Source organism: Paramisgurnus dabryanus, chromosome 13, assembly GCF_030506205.2.
Source record: "Paramisgurnus dabryanus chromosome 13, PD_genome_1.1, whole genome shotgun sequence".
Taxonomy (NCBI): domain Eukaryota; kingdom Metazoa; phylum Chordata; class Actinopteri; order Cypriniformes; family Cobitidae; genus Paramisgurnus; species Paramisgurnus dabryanus.
Genome location: NC_133349.1, coordinates 19254975 through 19270118, shown reverse-complemented (window position 1 = coordinate 19270118; position 15144 = coordinate 19254975). Strand labels below are relative to the sequence as shown.

Sequence of the window (15144 nt, the reverse complement as noted above, 5' to 3'; positions counted from 1 at the left end):
ATACTGTACTACAGCCAAGCGATGAGGCTTTTACAGTATATTCTTACAGGATAAGCAGGGGATCAAATCCCCAATGACTCTATAATACCTCAATCTTTCTTATTTGTATAGTTTCTTTGCAAAGATCACACAAGGGTACACTATATTAAAATGTGTAAACAACCCAGCATAGGTTAAATTACATCCCAACGGGTTGGGTCGTCCCTTTTTGACCCAATGCAGGGTTGAACATAACCCATCATTTTTTAAGAGTGTAAAATTATCAATGATGTAGAATGTCATAAAACAAAACAAACAAGAAAGTAGTTGCTAACTTTGCTTTAATATTTAAAAAAATAATAGCTGAGGACGGATCTGTGCTGTACATACAACATATTCACATATACACACTTCGTAGCAAAACAATATATGACCTCTGATACAGACTGCTTGTAAAATATTACCAATAGCTGCATAATTTGAGTGTATAAACAAGTAATACAGTAATATTTAGAAGAAACTGGCCTTCAGTGTCTGTTGTTTCTCATTCAATTTAGGCAGTGTAAATTCATGGTTCTTTACAACACTACTTCCTCAATGCCGAACAGTCAAATTGCATTAAAAAAGCTTCTGTTACAGCAAAAGTCCTTGTATGAAAATATACCAGTGTTTAACTAATGACTGAATCAGAAAGTGCAATTGAAAAAGATAAGATCCTCAATGTGGTTGGTGAGGACGGTGTAATAAGACCTCCACAGGTCCAGGTGGCAGTCTTCTTATTAGGTTCCACGCTTCAATCCGTCTCATGCCTGTCAAACTTTGACCTTGCACTTCCAACAACTCATCCCCAGGAAACACTTGACTCACTGGTCCACCTGAAAACGTGTAATGCACTGACAGTGAATCTTTTTTGTAGGGGTGTAACGATTGGTGGGATCACATTACTGCACGATTGAAAGTGATGTTAGAAAGATACATTAATATTGATTGAAGAGAAAAGGTGCTCTTACCCTGGAAGATTTTTTGTACAGTGAGGGGTTTGTCCCCTAAGCTGGAGTCCAACCCTCCTTCCAGACTAAAGCCAAGATCATAGCTGGACTTGTTCAGAATGACATGAACTCTTCTGCCTACAGAGGGCGTACACACATTATAAACTTTCTCTCTCTTTCTCTTTCTCTCTCTCTCTCTCTCTCTCTCTCTCTGAGAGTATACAGTTAAATGCAATGACTGTACTAAGCTATCATTATAATCATATAAAAGTAGTGACCTGTGTTTACTGGTGTGTGAATGGTCTCATTTTGGTAGACGTTCTGGAGAACCACCACTGCCATGGTCTGACTCCTCGCCCTCCTCAGTGTCCTCAGAGCCTCCCAATGAGCAGATTTCTGCAGGGGCGTGCCGTTGATCGACAGCACCCAGGCACCTTCAAAGACAGAGCCTTCCTGTGCTGCCACACCGCCAGGAATCACTCTGTGGACCTGAGTGACAAGAATGGTTTGCATAAACCCATTCAAATAATCAATGTTTGTATATGTTTCTATCACTCATGCCTTGTTTCGTGTCGAAATGTTTCTGTATTGTGGCATTGAGACTCTCACCGTGACTGGTTTATTTTGATCCACTCCACCTGCCAAAGTAAATCCTAAGCCACTCCCCACCTCCTTGTGCAATACAACCACCTGCACATCTTCATACTTCTGTTATAAGTCAGAGACAGAGATTATAATAGCAAAAGGAAGCAACAAAGCAACAATACAATGGCTTTCATTAACACTTGCATATTTGTAATCATAGATACAGCTGACAACAAACATTTCCATGGCATTTCCAGTTTAAAGCTGCAATCTGTGGCGTGTGGTTGAAGATAAGACCAAAATCAGTTATTGAGAAATTTTGTTTAAATCTGTGTTTAAAAATGTCTCCTTACCATACCTCAATTCACGACGGTACGCTTATAATAATAATTGTTTAGTTGAGGTGTCGGGTGGGACAAGTGTGTAAAGGTCTATTTAATTAATGAGTTTTAGGGGGTGTGCACACCAAAGCATTTACATATGTTTTCAATAGTTTAAATAGTTGGAAGCGCCAGACTTTTTAAAAACGCCCGCAGCTGGATTTTTTCCACAGTAAGGGGCCGTGCACACCAAAGCTTTTACACCCAATGAAAGCTCTGCGTTTTTCAAAAAAGCCAGCAGCTAGCGGTTTTCTTCCATCCTGAAAAACGGTGCTTGGTGTTTTTTCAGCGCTCAGCTGATAGTTGAAAAATATTCAACTTTGGGTGAAAAGCGCAGCCCGTCAATGTCAGTTCTCACACGGCCGTCCAATCACATTGGAGGAGGGTCGGGACAAGTATCAAAACAACCAACCGGCTCACAGCTGAAGTATCAGAGTTACCAAAGAGCTCAACTAAAGAAAGCTGGAGCTCAGCTGAAAAACTTCTGGCATTCTGCGTCCTCCAGGCTTTTTCCTCCGTTTAAAAGTTTTGGTGTGCACAACCCCTTAGCGTTTCTGCGCTGAGCGCCCCAAGTTGATTTTTTTTAATTTTGGGTAAAACGCTCAGCTCGTCAATGTCACTTTTTACTCAGCTGTCCAATCACAGTGGAGGAGGGGCGGGACAAATACCAGAACCAACCGGTGCATCGTACAATGAATGGTAAACCAAACAGAAGTTTCATAGCAACCAAAGTGCTTAGCTGGCAAAAAATGCTGGCAAGCACCCACAGTCGGTGCCCGCCTGGCGTTTCAGCTGTGTTTAGACAATTTGGTGTACACGCCTACTTAGACCATTGGTTTTTGATTTCTACATCAGATTGTATGCTATAGAAAAGCTGCATAATACTTCTTTGACCTGCAAGGTTTCATCTCCTAAGTTTTTAACGTCATCCATTAAGCGATCCAGTTCATTGTTGCTCAGAAGGGTCACAGAAGAGAAGGCTGAGATGTCTGAGCTGAGAGAGGCAGAGCGTGAGGGCGCCCAGTCCTCATCATCTGATGGTTTATAGTCCACCCCACCAAAAATGCAAAGCTCCTGTAGACTGTACAGAAGAGATGGAGATGTTAAAGGCAGTATAAGGAGATAAAATCATAAAAACAGTAATGAATTAAGTAGCCTGACTTTTGTTAATATGCTTTACCTTAAAGAAAAGCTTCTGCGATCTGATTGGCTCATGTTGCTTGTTATGGTCACAGACGATTCTCCCGAGTCAGAATCTTCTGAATCTGTTCCCCCGTAGTCCTCCTCATCATCATAATCTTCCTCATCGGAGCTCCACCTAGCCATGCTAGTGACAGTTGGGCCCAGATCCTCCAATGCTTTTTTATAGTTGTTATTATTAGAATGATTAAATGAGGAATAGATTGCTGGGGCAGGAACAGTAGAAGCAGAACTTTGAGAAGGATTGACCACTTTAGGATAAGTGCTATTGTCTGCAGACTTAACTGAGATGGAAGCACCAACATCTGTACGTTCTAAGGTCTGTGCTGAAGTTTGAGGTTTTAAGGTGCTGTTTTGCCTCTGCATGTTCACTGTAAAAGGGTCTCTATCTGGAGAGTTAGTTGGTGTATCATCATCACATTCGTCATTATTGTCATCCATATTTACATGAATACTTTGTTGCTTTATTAAACGGTTGACATTTGACAGTTGAGAATCTGTGTTAGACCTCTGCAGACCTGTGCCAGGAGTGATGGTAAGATCTGGTTCGTCTATGTGTCTGTTGCGAACAGTCCACCTTTTATCCCATGTGGTGATATGCTGATCAGACTTTGGTTCATGTAGCTGACTGAACGTTGGAATAAGGTCAATACTCGTTTTGTATGTCAATCTTTGTTGGGACGTGGGTTGTACTTTGACGATGAGATTTGACTGATGGGTTCTGTTTAGTTCTACATTGCCTTCTGGCTCCTCAATGGGATTTGCTTTTATGCTCTCCGAGTTTCCCATCATCCTTCTAAAATTTAGATTCATATCTGAATCACTCTTCCTCACATGAACCACAGGTTTGGGCTGCTCTGGTACTGATAAGGCTCTTCTAGGACGTATAATTTGTGGTGCGTTTTGACTTTGTTGAGCCAAGGCTTCAAACTTATGTATCGTATTCTTCACAGAGTCTAAAGTTGGACTGGAGATGGTTTCTTCATCTCCTCTCTTTTCTTCAGTCTTTACTGCAGAAGAATCCTCTTGATGTATTTCATCGTGGGGTGCTCCTCTTGAGGCTAATGGATGCTTGGGTTGGGTTGGTTCTTCTTTTTCAATTTCTTTCTTGAAACCTGCTGAAGGGGTTGCGATTTGTTTGACACTTTGATTGGAGATACCATCTGAAGACGTGGACTGTAATATCATCTGAGCAGTTGTTCTTTGACCGCTGGGTTGAGCAGTTTCAAAAACTTTACTCCTGTTTTTCTCTATGGACTGACTTTTGAAATCGAGAGAGCTTATTTTACTTGGCTCCTCACTGGCTGCAGGTGGAAATGATTGAATGCTTTTACCAGGAGATTTTTCAATATCCCTTTTAGGCTTCGAGAAGAATACGCCAGAAGAATCGTCCTTTTGGTCATTTCTGATCTCTGGCGTAGATGGCTCTTGCATCTTATTGTAGGGTGTTTGTTCGCTTTTAGAGAGCAGTGATTGAATGATTTTACCAGAAGATTTTTCCATTCCCCATTTAGGCTTCGAGAAGAATACGCCAGAAGAATCGTCCTTTTGGTCATTTACGGTCTCTGGCCTAGATGGCTCTTGAATCTTACTGTAGGGTGTTTGTTCGCTTTTAGAGAACCATCTTGGGAATGTTCCAGATTTTTCTACAGTGTATGAAGGTCTCAATTGTTGGTTGTCAGTGGGAGACAGAGGTCCAGAGGGGGAGTTAGGGTTTGATTTTCTTTGACGGAAATGGGAATTTATGGTGTCAGAGTTCAGATGACCAGAATCATGAGTAGGGCTGCGTTTATCAATGACCAGATCATTTGAGTTTGCATCAGGCTTACTGTGCAAAGAACTTGACCCTAAGAGTTTCTCAATTCTTTCCAAAATTGTTTGATTTCCAGTTACTTCCTGGGTATTGCTATGTCCTTGATCTCTGGCCCAGACTCCTATTTTGTTGTCAGTCTGATCGGGACTTGTTTCATTGTGTGGCAGCTGTGCCCAGAGATTGCTAGCTTCTCCTATACTACCTTGGCTAAGTCTTGGTTTCATCCTAGTGGGGAGTGACTGGCCACTGCCTGTCTGTTCCATATTAAGCATGATATGATTCGTTCCCACAGGCGTTGGAACAGAGTTTAGGTAAACCTTTCTGTCCCCTTGTTCGGTTACATTGTAATTGTGACTCCTCCATGACATCGAATTAGGTAGATTAGCTTCTTTGTCCGAAGTTATGTTGTTGTTGTCCTCCTTTTTGCCTAAACTTTCAGTACGCCTAACAAAGTTCTGTCCGGAGTCTCGGGTCCCACTAGAAGTCCAAGTTGCGTTTCCATGTCCTCTTCTTGCACCTGCTCCTCTCCAGTCTAAGCTTTTGCTTTTGTTTGAGTCATAAAATTTCTTCACATCTTCAGAGCTCTTGTCACCTCCCTCCTGACTTTTGTCTTCCTTTATGTGTCTTATGGGTCTGTAGTGAAGTGTGTTAGCGGAGCGAATTTGGAATCTAGCGGCTGCAGACCCAACAGATAACTGACTTTGCCCCTGTGCTGCCGTTTCATTGGATAACTGTGTATCTGATGTTATGCCGTCTGGTTCAGAAAACTGACGTCCAAAAGTAGGTCTAGGATACAAACTCATGCTTTTTAATGTCTCTGAATGGTACACAGTACATTCATTACAGTGTGAATGGAAGGCCAGTTGCTAAAAGGATTTTTAGCATCTTTTTTTTTAAGAAAGGTTTTTGTTTCAGTTTCCAAATAATCAGCTTCCTTTTTGTTTAAATGGTAGCATTTGTAAGGAAGTGGTAGCACTTATAAGAAACTGTGTTGGTAATCCAGTGCTGGAGGAGATCTGGTGACTTTGTTGCACTTCTTATAGCTGGGTCTATCCTGCAAGAATGCACAACACAATTATCATTTACATCTTCATATGATGCCCTTTACAAATTGCAAGGTTTATGTGTAGAAACTGCCTCTGGAATACTGTGATGGTGGCATTCACATAGAGTGCCCTCCATATGTATTGGGACAATAAAGGCAAAATTGCTTTGTTTGCTGTCAAAAAATGCTGCCTAAACATTTAATGGTAAGTATGAGACAATGACACATTTTATTTTTCACATATACAATGTACCAATACAATGACAAACACTAAATTCTTCTATCTAATGTGATCATATTGAGAAAATTGTCTGAGTGTTGTGTGATAAACTGTGTCCTAATGCATTTATTGTTCACAAATGAAAAGCAGATAATGTGTAGTGTCAGTTTGATCCATTGCTTCGCAGTCTTTGATGACAACACAAATAAGTCAGTATGAAAGGTTATCGTTCTGTGTTGGTAAAGCATGTATGTGTTTCAACATAATCAAATACATTTTGTTCTTTTGCCTCATATTCATCTTACAATACAATGTTGTCTTTAAAGTCCACAAACTTATGGAGGGCACTGTATATTGCTAACGTGACATATAAAGGTTAGCATTTCCAGTTTGTGACAGAAGGACAAGTTAAAATTGATACTTTTATTTAGGAAAATAAAAAGTTTTATTTTGGTAGATTTAGTAGTTTTTCCAAACTCTAAACTCTTAAAAATAGCTACAAAGGGTTCTTCACAGTGATGCCATATACTTTTAAAAATAAAGGTGCTTTATGATGCCATAGAACAGTGGTTCCCAACCTTTTTCACTTCACTGCCCCCAAGTTGCCCACAACAATATTTGAAGGCCTTGAGCCCCCCTTGGAAATCTGCTGAGCCCCCCATGTGGACCCCGAAACACTGCCATAGGTAAATCATTTTTGTCTGAACAGTTCTATAAATAACCTTTAATACCAATAACCGTTCTGTTTAGCAGAGAAAAGGGCTCTTTAGGCGGTAAAATTATAAGAAAGAAATGGTTCTTTGAAGAACCTCGGACTTAATGTTTTTTTGAGGAAGCAAAAATTGTTCTTCTTTGCAATTGCTGTGAAGAAGCCTTAAGGCACCTTATTTTACACTACAAAGATCATTTTGTACAACAGAAAGGCTCAGTGGATGTTTAAGGTTCTTACCATACAACCTGACAAAAATATTTTAGAAATTCTAGAAGTATTATTTAGACCCTACAAGGACCATAGAAGTGCAACTGTTCAGAATGCTATAAGCGAACCATGTGCTAAAAGTGCACTTCCGAAACAGTCATGGCTTAAGATGTGGTGAAGCTATGTTTGCTGTAGTGACAATTTTAGCAGGACAGCAGTCTGCAGAATGGCCCATGAATAAATAGTGTTGAGTTTGAGATGTAAAAAAAATATATATTTTTTAAGTTAAAAGTTATTAGTATATTATTTAAAAACCATGTTCCATGAAGATATTTTGTGAATTTCCTAATGTAAATATATGAATACTTTATTTTTGTGAGTGGAGGCCAGTGGTGGCTCGTGACTGCTCATCCAGGGGGCGCAAATTTAAAATATGTGTTCGAAGTGTCATGTGTGTTGCTTGCGTTTTCAAAATATGTGTTTGTTGCATCATGTGAACCATGTGCATCACGTGTTTTTCTCAAAATAAGTGTCTGCTGCACAAGCGTCAAAACCGTTAATGATAAAAGAGACGCTCACGTTCACAAAATACACGCAAGACACTCCCTTAACAGTAAACTCTGATTATGCATGAGATTATGCGAGTATCTGGCAAACGCGAGCGTCTCTTTTATAATAAACCCTTCAGACGCATCTGCAGCAGACACTTATTTTGACAAGACACGTAATGAACTGACTCGCCGAACACATATTTTGAAATTACAAACATGACATACATGACAAACATTGTGACGAACTTCACATTTAGCGCCCTCGAAAAAAGTCACTGGCCGCCACTGGTGGAGGCAGTTGGTAAGGACTTCTTTGGACAACTTTAAAGGCGATTTTGTTAAAGTCACCATGAAACGAAAATATCGATTGCCTTATTTTCCCCGTGGTGACGTATAAACGGCTTCTGAAATGAAATAAGGCAGGGCTGGATTGAGATTGTCCATTGAGACCTGATTGGATTGTTTGAAGTTGGGTTGTGTTGCTGATTGCTAATGGCAGCAATCTTCTCCCGGGCCCCCTCCACCTGCCATACCATATGATGTAAAGTAAAGAGAAATCGTTTTGAGGAGGGGAGGAGATTTGCGTTTTTGATTAAAGATTATGAGGGCACATGAATAAAAAAATTATGATAAGTAATTTGTAAAAAAAAGCACAATATTCCAAAGCAAATTACTGTTTTTTTATTTTCATGGCAATATTTAGATTCTTTGCACCCTCAGATTCCAGATTTTTATAATATTGTTTCTTGGCCTATCCTAACAACATTGTAAAAAGTGAAAATTTAACTTAAAACTACTTCAATTGGTACCACCCAAGAAATGTATGTTTATTTAACTTGAAAATTCATTTAAGTTTAACTTCAGGTGAAAAATTTAGGTTGAATAAACTAAATATTTTAGGGTTACCAATTGAGGTAATTTTTTAAGTTGATCCAACTTTTAACTTTTTACAGTGAAACCATACATCAATAGAAAGCTTATTTAACTTTCAGATAATGCATAAATCTCTATAAAAAAGACCTTTATGACTGGTTTTGTGGTCCAGGGTCACATATAAAAGTTATCTTTGCTTTTATTTAGGCACATACAGTAAGGTGCTCTTTAGATTCTCTGATCATTCTGGATTATCATAAATCATCAGGTGTGGCACAAATGTGTGGAGTCATGTCAAGTCTACACTTAGTTAGACAGATAAAATTATTGTTACTAAAAGCATTTCTAACTAAAAGTATTTCTTATGTATTGAAATAAAACCCAGTGTTGGGTCAAACAAAAAGCGACCAACCCAGTTGTTGGGTTCCCAGAAAATGTTTATATTTGACCCAGCAATAAGTTAAAACAATCCAGCATTTTGGGTTAATACAAACAAGCACAGGATAGATTTATCCTTTTAGACCCAGTGCTAGGATGAAACAACCAAGTATTTTTAGAGTGTACAGTATAGAGGTCACAGACTTTCAGACCCCTACTAAAATTGTTAAGTAGTTAAACATTACTTGTCCAGTGTACCTATATATTACAACCTGGCCCAGACCTTTAAAGTATACATTCATAAAGTATGTATACAATCAAATCACCTGGCTGAGTTCATTCTAGTGCCTCAGGATTTCACCATACTGAAACTCGGTATTTATTACAACGAGAGTCAATAAATCTCAGCCATGTGTACAGCATCCATGCCCTTGTTATGGAAACACTGTAGACTACGCAAACATCCCCAAAAGTAGAAAAAATGTAAAAATTAGTTACCGTGACTTTTTAGTGTGTGTATATGTGAGTTTCTGTATGTTTACTTTGAAAACATTCTTTATGTTACACGTCACGGTCTTTAGTTCTAGTACAAAACCTGATAAGCAGTCAGATAACAGGTCCAACACACCAGACTACAATCCTGACACCACATGTGTAACACAGTCAGAGTGCAGATATGCGTGCACATCCTAACAATATGAAATGATATCCACCTAAGGCCCAAATCAGTTCTGTCTTCTGCAGAGGATTTGTATTGATTTACATGTCACAGATACAAATCCTAGACTACAGCATAGAGCCTTACATGCTATTTTTACGAGATATTTATGTGACCCTGTCTGTGAAATCCAGGCTAAAGTCTCATACACTGTTAGAATAAATGGGCAAAATTTGTACCCCAGCTATTACTTGGGCAGTACCCTTTAAAAAGGTCCTTATATGTACCACGACCTACAGGGTGAACATGATTTCACCACGTAGGATGTGTCCTGGATCAACACCATTGTTGGTCCTCAACAATTTCATTAACCAGTCAGATTGCAGGATTAGGATTCTTGTGTATGTCAGATTTAGGTTTTGGATTGGGTTAGGGGCTTTTAAGAAATACTCCTTAAACTCTTATTTCACAGTAATTTGAGTGTTTTAAAATGGTTAGGGTTTGAGTTAAGAGTAAGTTGGGGTATCTTTGATTAAAACGTTGATCCAGGATCAACAAAAAATGTTGATCCAAGATCACATCTTACTTGGTGAATTCACGGCGACCTTAGGTACATAAAGCCTATGTATACCTTTAGTACCAATAGGCACTTGTGAGATACTACAATGTCAGAAATAAAGGTACAAAAATGTACCTTTTCTGTCACTGGGGCTGTACTCTAAGTTTCTGTTTGGCACCTTTACAGGAATACAAAACAGAATACAATTTTGGGTAGATTACCGTACCTTAAGGACCTACATTCTTAGAAAAAAGTCAAAATATGTAACCTAGCTGTCAGTGGGGCAGCACCCTTTAAAAAGGTAATTGTATGGACCATTTGGTACAGATGTGTAAACATTTAGTACCAATATGTACCTTGCCCCAGCATGTACTTCTGAGGTACTAAAATGAAATCCTTAGGTGCAAAGTTGTACTTTTTGAAAGGGTACAACCCCAGTGACAGAAAAGGTACAGTTTTGTACCTTTATTTCTGAGAGTGTAATATGTATCTTTAAGGTACTAATAAGCACTCTTTGTACTAATATGTACCTATGAGGTAACTCCTTTCTTGCAAAGGGTACAGCCCCAGTGATAACTTGCATACAAATTTTGACCATTTTTTTCAGACAGTGTAATCTCATTATGGGATTATGAGTGCACTGTCAAAGTTTAATTTCACTCATTGAATTAAAATTAATTTCAATCTTTGGCATGACATTAATCAGTCAATATTAAAGATTATCAGATTTTATTTATATACATTATATATGATGATTTTATGTAGAAAACAGTAAATCACATTTTTTTCTAGCTGGGCATATAACTGAATGAGGAATATAAGATGTATTTTTTTGTAAACACTGTTAATATGTAATTTATTTTAATTGGGTTTTTTTATTCAAAATTTATGTAAGTGTAGTTTATTGTCATCCGAGACACTGGGCTCCACCTGTTAAAAAGACTCTACATGTAAATAGACTCAGATATATTAAGTGATTAACATATACATATATATATATATATATATATATATATATATATATATATATATATATATATATATATATATATATATATATATATATATATATATATATATATATATATATATATATATATATACATATATATACATGTATATATATATACATTAATATATTACGTTAGTAACAAAAGAGTTTCAGTTTTGCTTTGATCATTACAATAGTTTCTGCATAGCAAAGGATCTTTAAATAGATGCCCCAAAACATGTTTACATAAAAATGACGTGAGGCATGAAAAAAAAATTGCTGGGTCTGAGGAATAAATAAATAATGAAATTATCTCATAAATCTAAAATATGTTAAATAGCCTTAAAGAAATCGCTCTGACGCCAATCTGTTTCTCCTACACACCCACGTTCATTCAAAGCAGCACATTGAAATTCATTCAAAAACTTCACTGGCATCTGATAAGACTCGCATGCAATCAAGCAAGCGTGTCCACACAATCAAGCTCGAAATACACATCAGCTCAAGTCACTTGAGAATTTTGAATCAGAAGATGAGATTCACAATGCAACATCGCACTCTTTATAGGCAGAAACAGAAGCGTGTACCAGGGCTTTGAAATGCTCTAATCCAGATTTGTTTGCCGCACCTTGTGCTGTTGTTGTACAAGGACTGCCTTTGTTATCTTTGAATATATATAGGTCAGGAGTTGCAGAATTATGTAAAAATCTAAAGATCTAAGCAAAGATCATATGGGATGAATAGATGATGCTAACTAACCCTAAACGTTCATAAGAGCCAACACAAACCTAAACTGATTTAAAACCAATTACGGAAAACAACTTAATAAACAGTGGGTGAATGCTGGTCATTTCACCAGGCTTTTGCTCACAAATTTGTTTTTCTCATTGCAACAACTGAGGTCATAGATATACAAGCAAAATAAGATAACACCAATACCATATAATTGCAGCATTACTGGATTTCCAAGGACAACAGGTCAGTGTCAGTTTACAGAAACACCTGTTCTCCCACGACACACACACACATAAACTTCAACAACAATACACTTAACCCACCACGTCAACTACATAAACACTTATGTTGAGGTTTAGCTCTGAATCAAACAGAAACATCGTACCTCAGAGGTCTGCTGCTTTGACTCAGATGTTTAAGAGCACAGGTGCCTCCATCCTTCATTCACTCTCTCTCTCTCTCTGTCTCTCACTCCCTACTGTCTGTCATTTTTCTATAATACATCTGTACTGTAAGAAGAACTCGCCTGACTGGTTCGACATGCTCGCCGTTTCCACCCCCTTTGATTGTTAGGCCTTCCTCTCTTATTTCCCTACCTCTCTCTCCACCCCCATCTCTTTCTGTCCGGCTCTCTTTCTATCTATTTCTGTCTTTTTTTGTCTTTCTCTCCGTCAGACACATATACACACCTGTCAACACGCACACCCTTCACGTCTAATGAGAACATTCTTGGTTTCCTGGTGACTCAGTAGGTGTTAGTGGGTAGAGAAGGTAAATACTAGGTAGGTAATGATGAGGCTCATGAGCTTGCGGCTACAGCGCCCTGAATGTGGATCGGACCTTCAAAACAGACCAAGAGTGAATGAATGTAGAGGCTGATCCTAACTTACAATAATATATTTGATCAATATAACCAATCCTTATACTGTATGTGATTGAGTTTGAATCTCTGAATTTGAATCAGTCAGCATGCAAACATCACTAAAACAGACGTGTGCTCCCTTTGATATTTCCTGGCCTCCACCCGCTAAATAAACTGGAAACAAATCATGCCGTGTGTACACTGTGTCTAATTAAAATGTCTGCACTGTTTTGGCAATTTGCTAGCACTCAGTCACTGTGCATCTTTTCCGACAACACACCTCTTGACCGTGACATCATTAACGCCTACTGATAGGGAGCTTACATTGCGCTAATAGGTTGATCGGTCTGCCTGCCAATACACTTCATTTCTCCATCCATATTTACGTGTTTTCAACTGTCAGATTGTGGTTGTGGTTAGGAGCAGTTATCCCATCTGTGAATCACCAATGAGATTGATACTCACCGCAGTACAAATGATTATGAACTAATATGACATTATTAGCAAAGGAAGAAGTGTTTTTCAGACAGACTGATAAGCACTAAACCCAGTGCGGCTAGACTACTATAAAAGACTGAAAGTCTTTATTCTTTTAAACAATAGAAACCGATATGACTACACGAAGTGTGTATACAAAACAAGACACAAAAAGAACATTATTTCAGCTTTCTGACTGAAACAACATAATTGTGGGATCCAGCAAACCGTGACCTAGAAAAACAAAGACATTTGCAGACAGATGGTGTCTGAGGATGAAACTGTATATGCATGTATACAGTAACACTAAACATACTTTAACCACCATACAAGGGACAAAATACAGCTAAAGGATAAATATATATTACAAATGGTGTTCCTGTAGATCAACTGGTAGTAGTGCAAAGTCATGGGTTGGATCCCCAGGATACATACAGATAAATGAAAGAATTTAATGCACTTTAAGTCACTTTAGATAAAAATGTCTACCAAATGCATAAATGCACAGGTTAAAACAGCAATATACAATTATTAAAGAAAGTTAAATATTTGGAATTACCTGGTTGTATTTCTGTAGCACACGTTGAGCAGAGCTGCTCAACTTCCTGCAGATGCAAATGCACATGTATGGTGCAGCATAAGAACTGCACAAGAGAGAGAGAGAGAGAGAGAGAGAGAGAGAGAGAGAGAGAGAGAGAGAGAGAGAGAGAGCACAAATGGGCGGGAATCACACTGTAAATGTAATGTACGTAAAGACAGACCTGGCCTCAACAATTTGAATGAATGACAAGAGATGCTCAGAGAAAATCGTAGAATTACTTTTATAAGTGTTGGTGATATGGTGGCATATACCGTATATGTACAGTATAATATATCTTTATGCCATAAAATACCATAACATTTAAATGTTCTGTTGTTTAGCACATCACTGAAAAGAACAATCAAACTAGATAAATCCTGTTTAAAACCATTGTCACTCAACAGTCTGTCTTGCATCACAGACTGCACTGCGGATGCCAACAGCGGAGGAAGCAGGTTTGTGGTTTCACAGACAAAAATGTAACACAGCAACTGTTTCTTCTGACCAGACTCTGATTGCATGTGACTGCGAGTAACACTGACATGAAACCCATAAAGGAATGATAAAGAAAACAAAATAAGTCACATTGCTGAGCTGCTTGTGGGCACAGCGTATAATTAGACGTTTCGGCGTCTTCTGTCCTTTGGCGACCTGTTTAGCCCCAACACTTTTTCTGGACTGGAAACATTTTGTCAGTGTGGAGGAATGTAACTTTTTGGCTGCTGGATAGCTTTGGATCCTCCCTATAGATATGTCTGATATCATATCTCAACACTCTTCATGAAAATCTGACAAACGAATATGCAAACAGTCAGCGGGGTTTATTTAAAACAGGACAGATGTTATACTCATGTACTGTACGATCGTTCCTATTTTCCACCACAGTCGGTTTTCTGTACTAAATACAGATTTAATTTGTAGTTTTTTTTTCTCTCTCTTTTTTTCGCCAAAGGGATTCACAGAAGTGAACATGATATATAAAAGTATGTGGAGACACGCTGAGATAAAGAGATGATTGAGATGGAGTATCAAGTCCTGATTAGGGAAATAAATTCATCCCTGTTGTCATTTGATGTATCTGCCACCCACTTCTGTTCCCTCTAAAAGAATTGGTGCCATTGTTCATTCTGTTGGTCAAATAAGGGCCAACTGTCTGCTTTGAGAGAGCTCATTTTGTTTCTCAGTATCAACATTGAAGAAATGCATATCTGCATGTGTGCATGATGCCGTGTGAGAACTACAGTCCCAGAGATTGGAAAAGGTGACACGAAGGTGTTTGGCACTGAGCAACAACAGATATAGCGGGATGGATGCAAATGTAGATGGGTTACAACACAATACTGGTCTGGG

At 38.5% G+C, this 15144-nt stretch overlaps 1 protein-coding gene across 3 annotated transcripts; it reads right to left on the bottom strand.

Moving 5' to 3' along the window:
* Positions 1-303: 303 nt before the first annotated feature.
* LOC135727754 (uncharacterized) lies at positions 304-13856 on the bottom strand. Of its 3 annotated transcripts, none has more exons than XM_065245762.2 (7): positions 13774-13856; positions 3114-6000; positions 2828-3014; positions 1578-1676; positions 1247-1457; positions 990-1106; positions 304-854 (listed from the first exon to the last, which is right to left on the bottom strand). In XM_065245762.2, exons 2-7 carry the CDS (start codon positions 5747-5749, stop codon positions 697-699), a joined length of 3408 nt encoding a protein of 1135 aa, XP_065101834.2. In that variant the 5' UTR covers positions 5750-6000; positions 13774-13856; the 3' UTR covers positions 304-696. The 3 variants fall into 3 exon arrangements, with proteins under 3 accessions (XP_065101834.2, XP_065101835.2, XP_065101833.2); XM_065245763.2 differs by having other exon boundaries at positions 3114-5995; positions 13774-13812; XM_065245761.2 differs by lacking the exon at positions 13774-13856 and adding an exon at positions 12261-12390.
* Between the last annotated feature and the right edge of the window lie 1288 nt (positions 13857-15144).

Excerpts from the sequence above, each read along its gene's own strand:
- LOC135727754 (XM_065245762.2), bottom strand. The coding sequence starts at position 5,749 with ATGAGTTTGTATCCTAGACCTACTTTTGGACGTCAGTTTTCTGAACCA. Across the intron at positions 3,015-3,113 it reads CGCAGAAGCTTTTCTTTAAG|TCTACAGGAGCTTTGCATTT; the intron begins GTAAAGCATATT and ends TCTTCTGTACAG. Across the intron at positions 1,107-1,246 it reads TCACACACCAGTAAACACAG|GCAGAAGAGTTCATGTCATT; the intron begins GTCACTACTTTT and ends CGCCCTCTGTAG.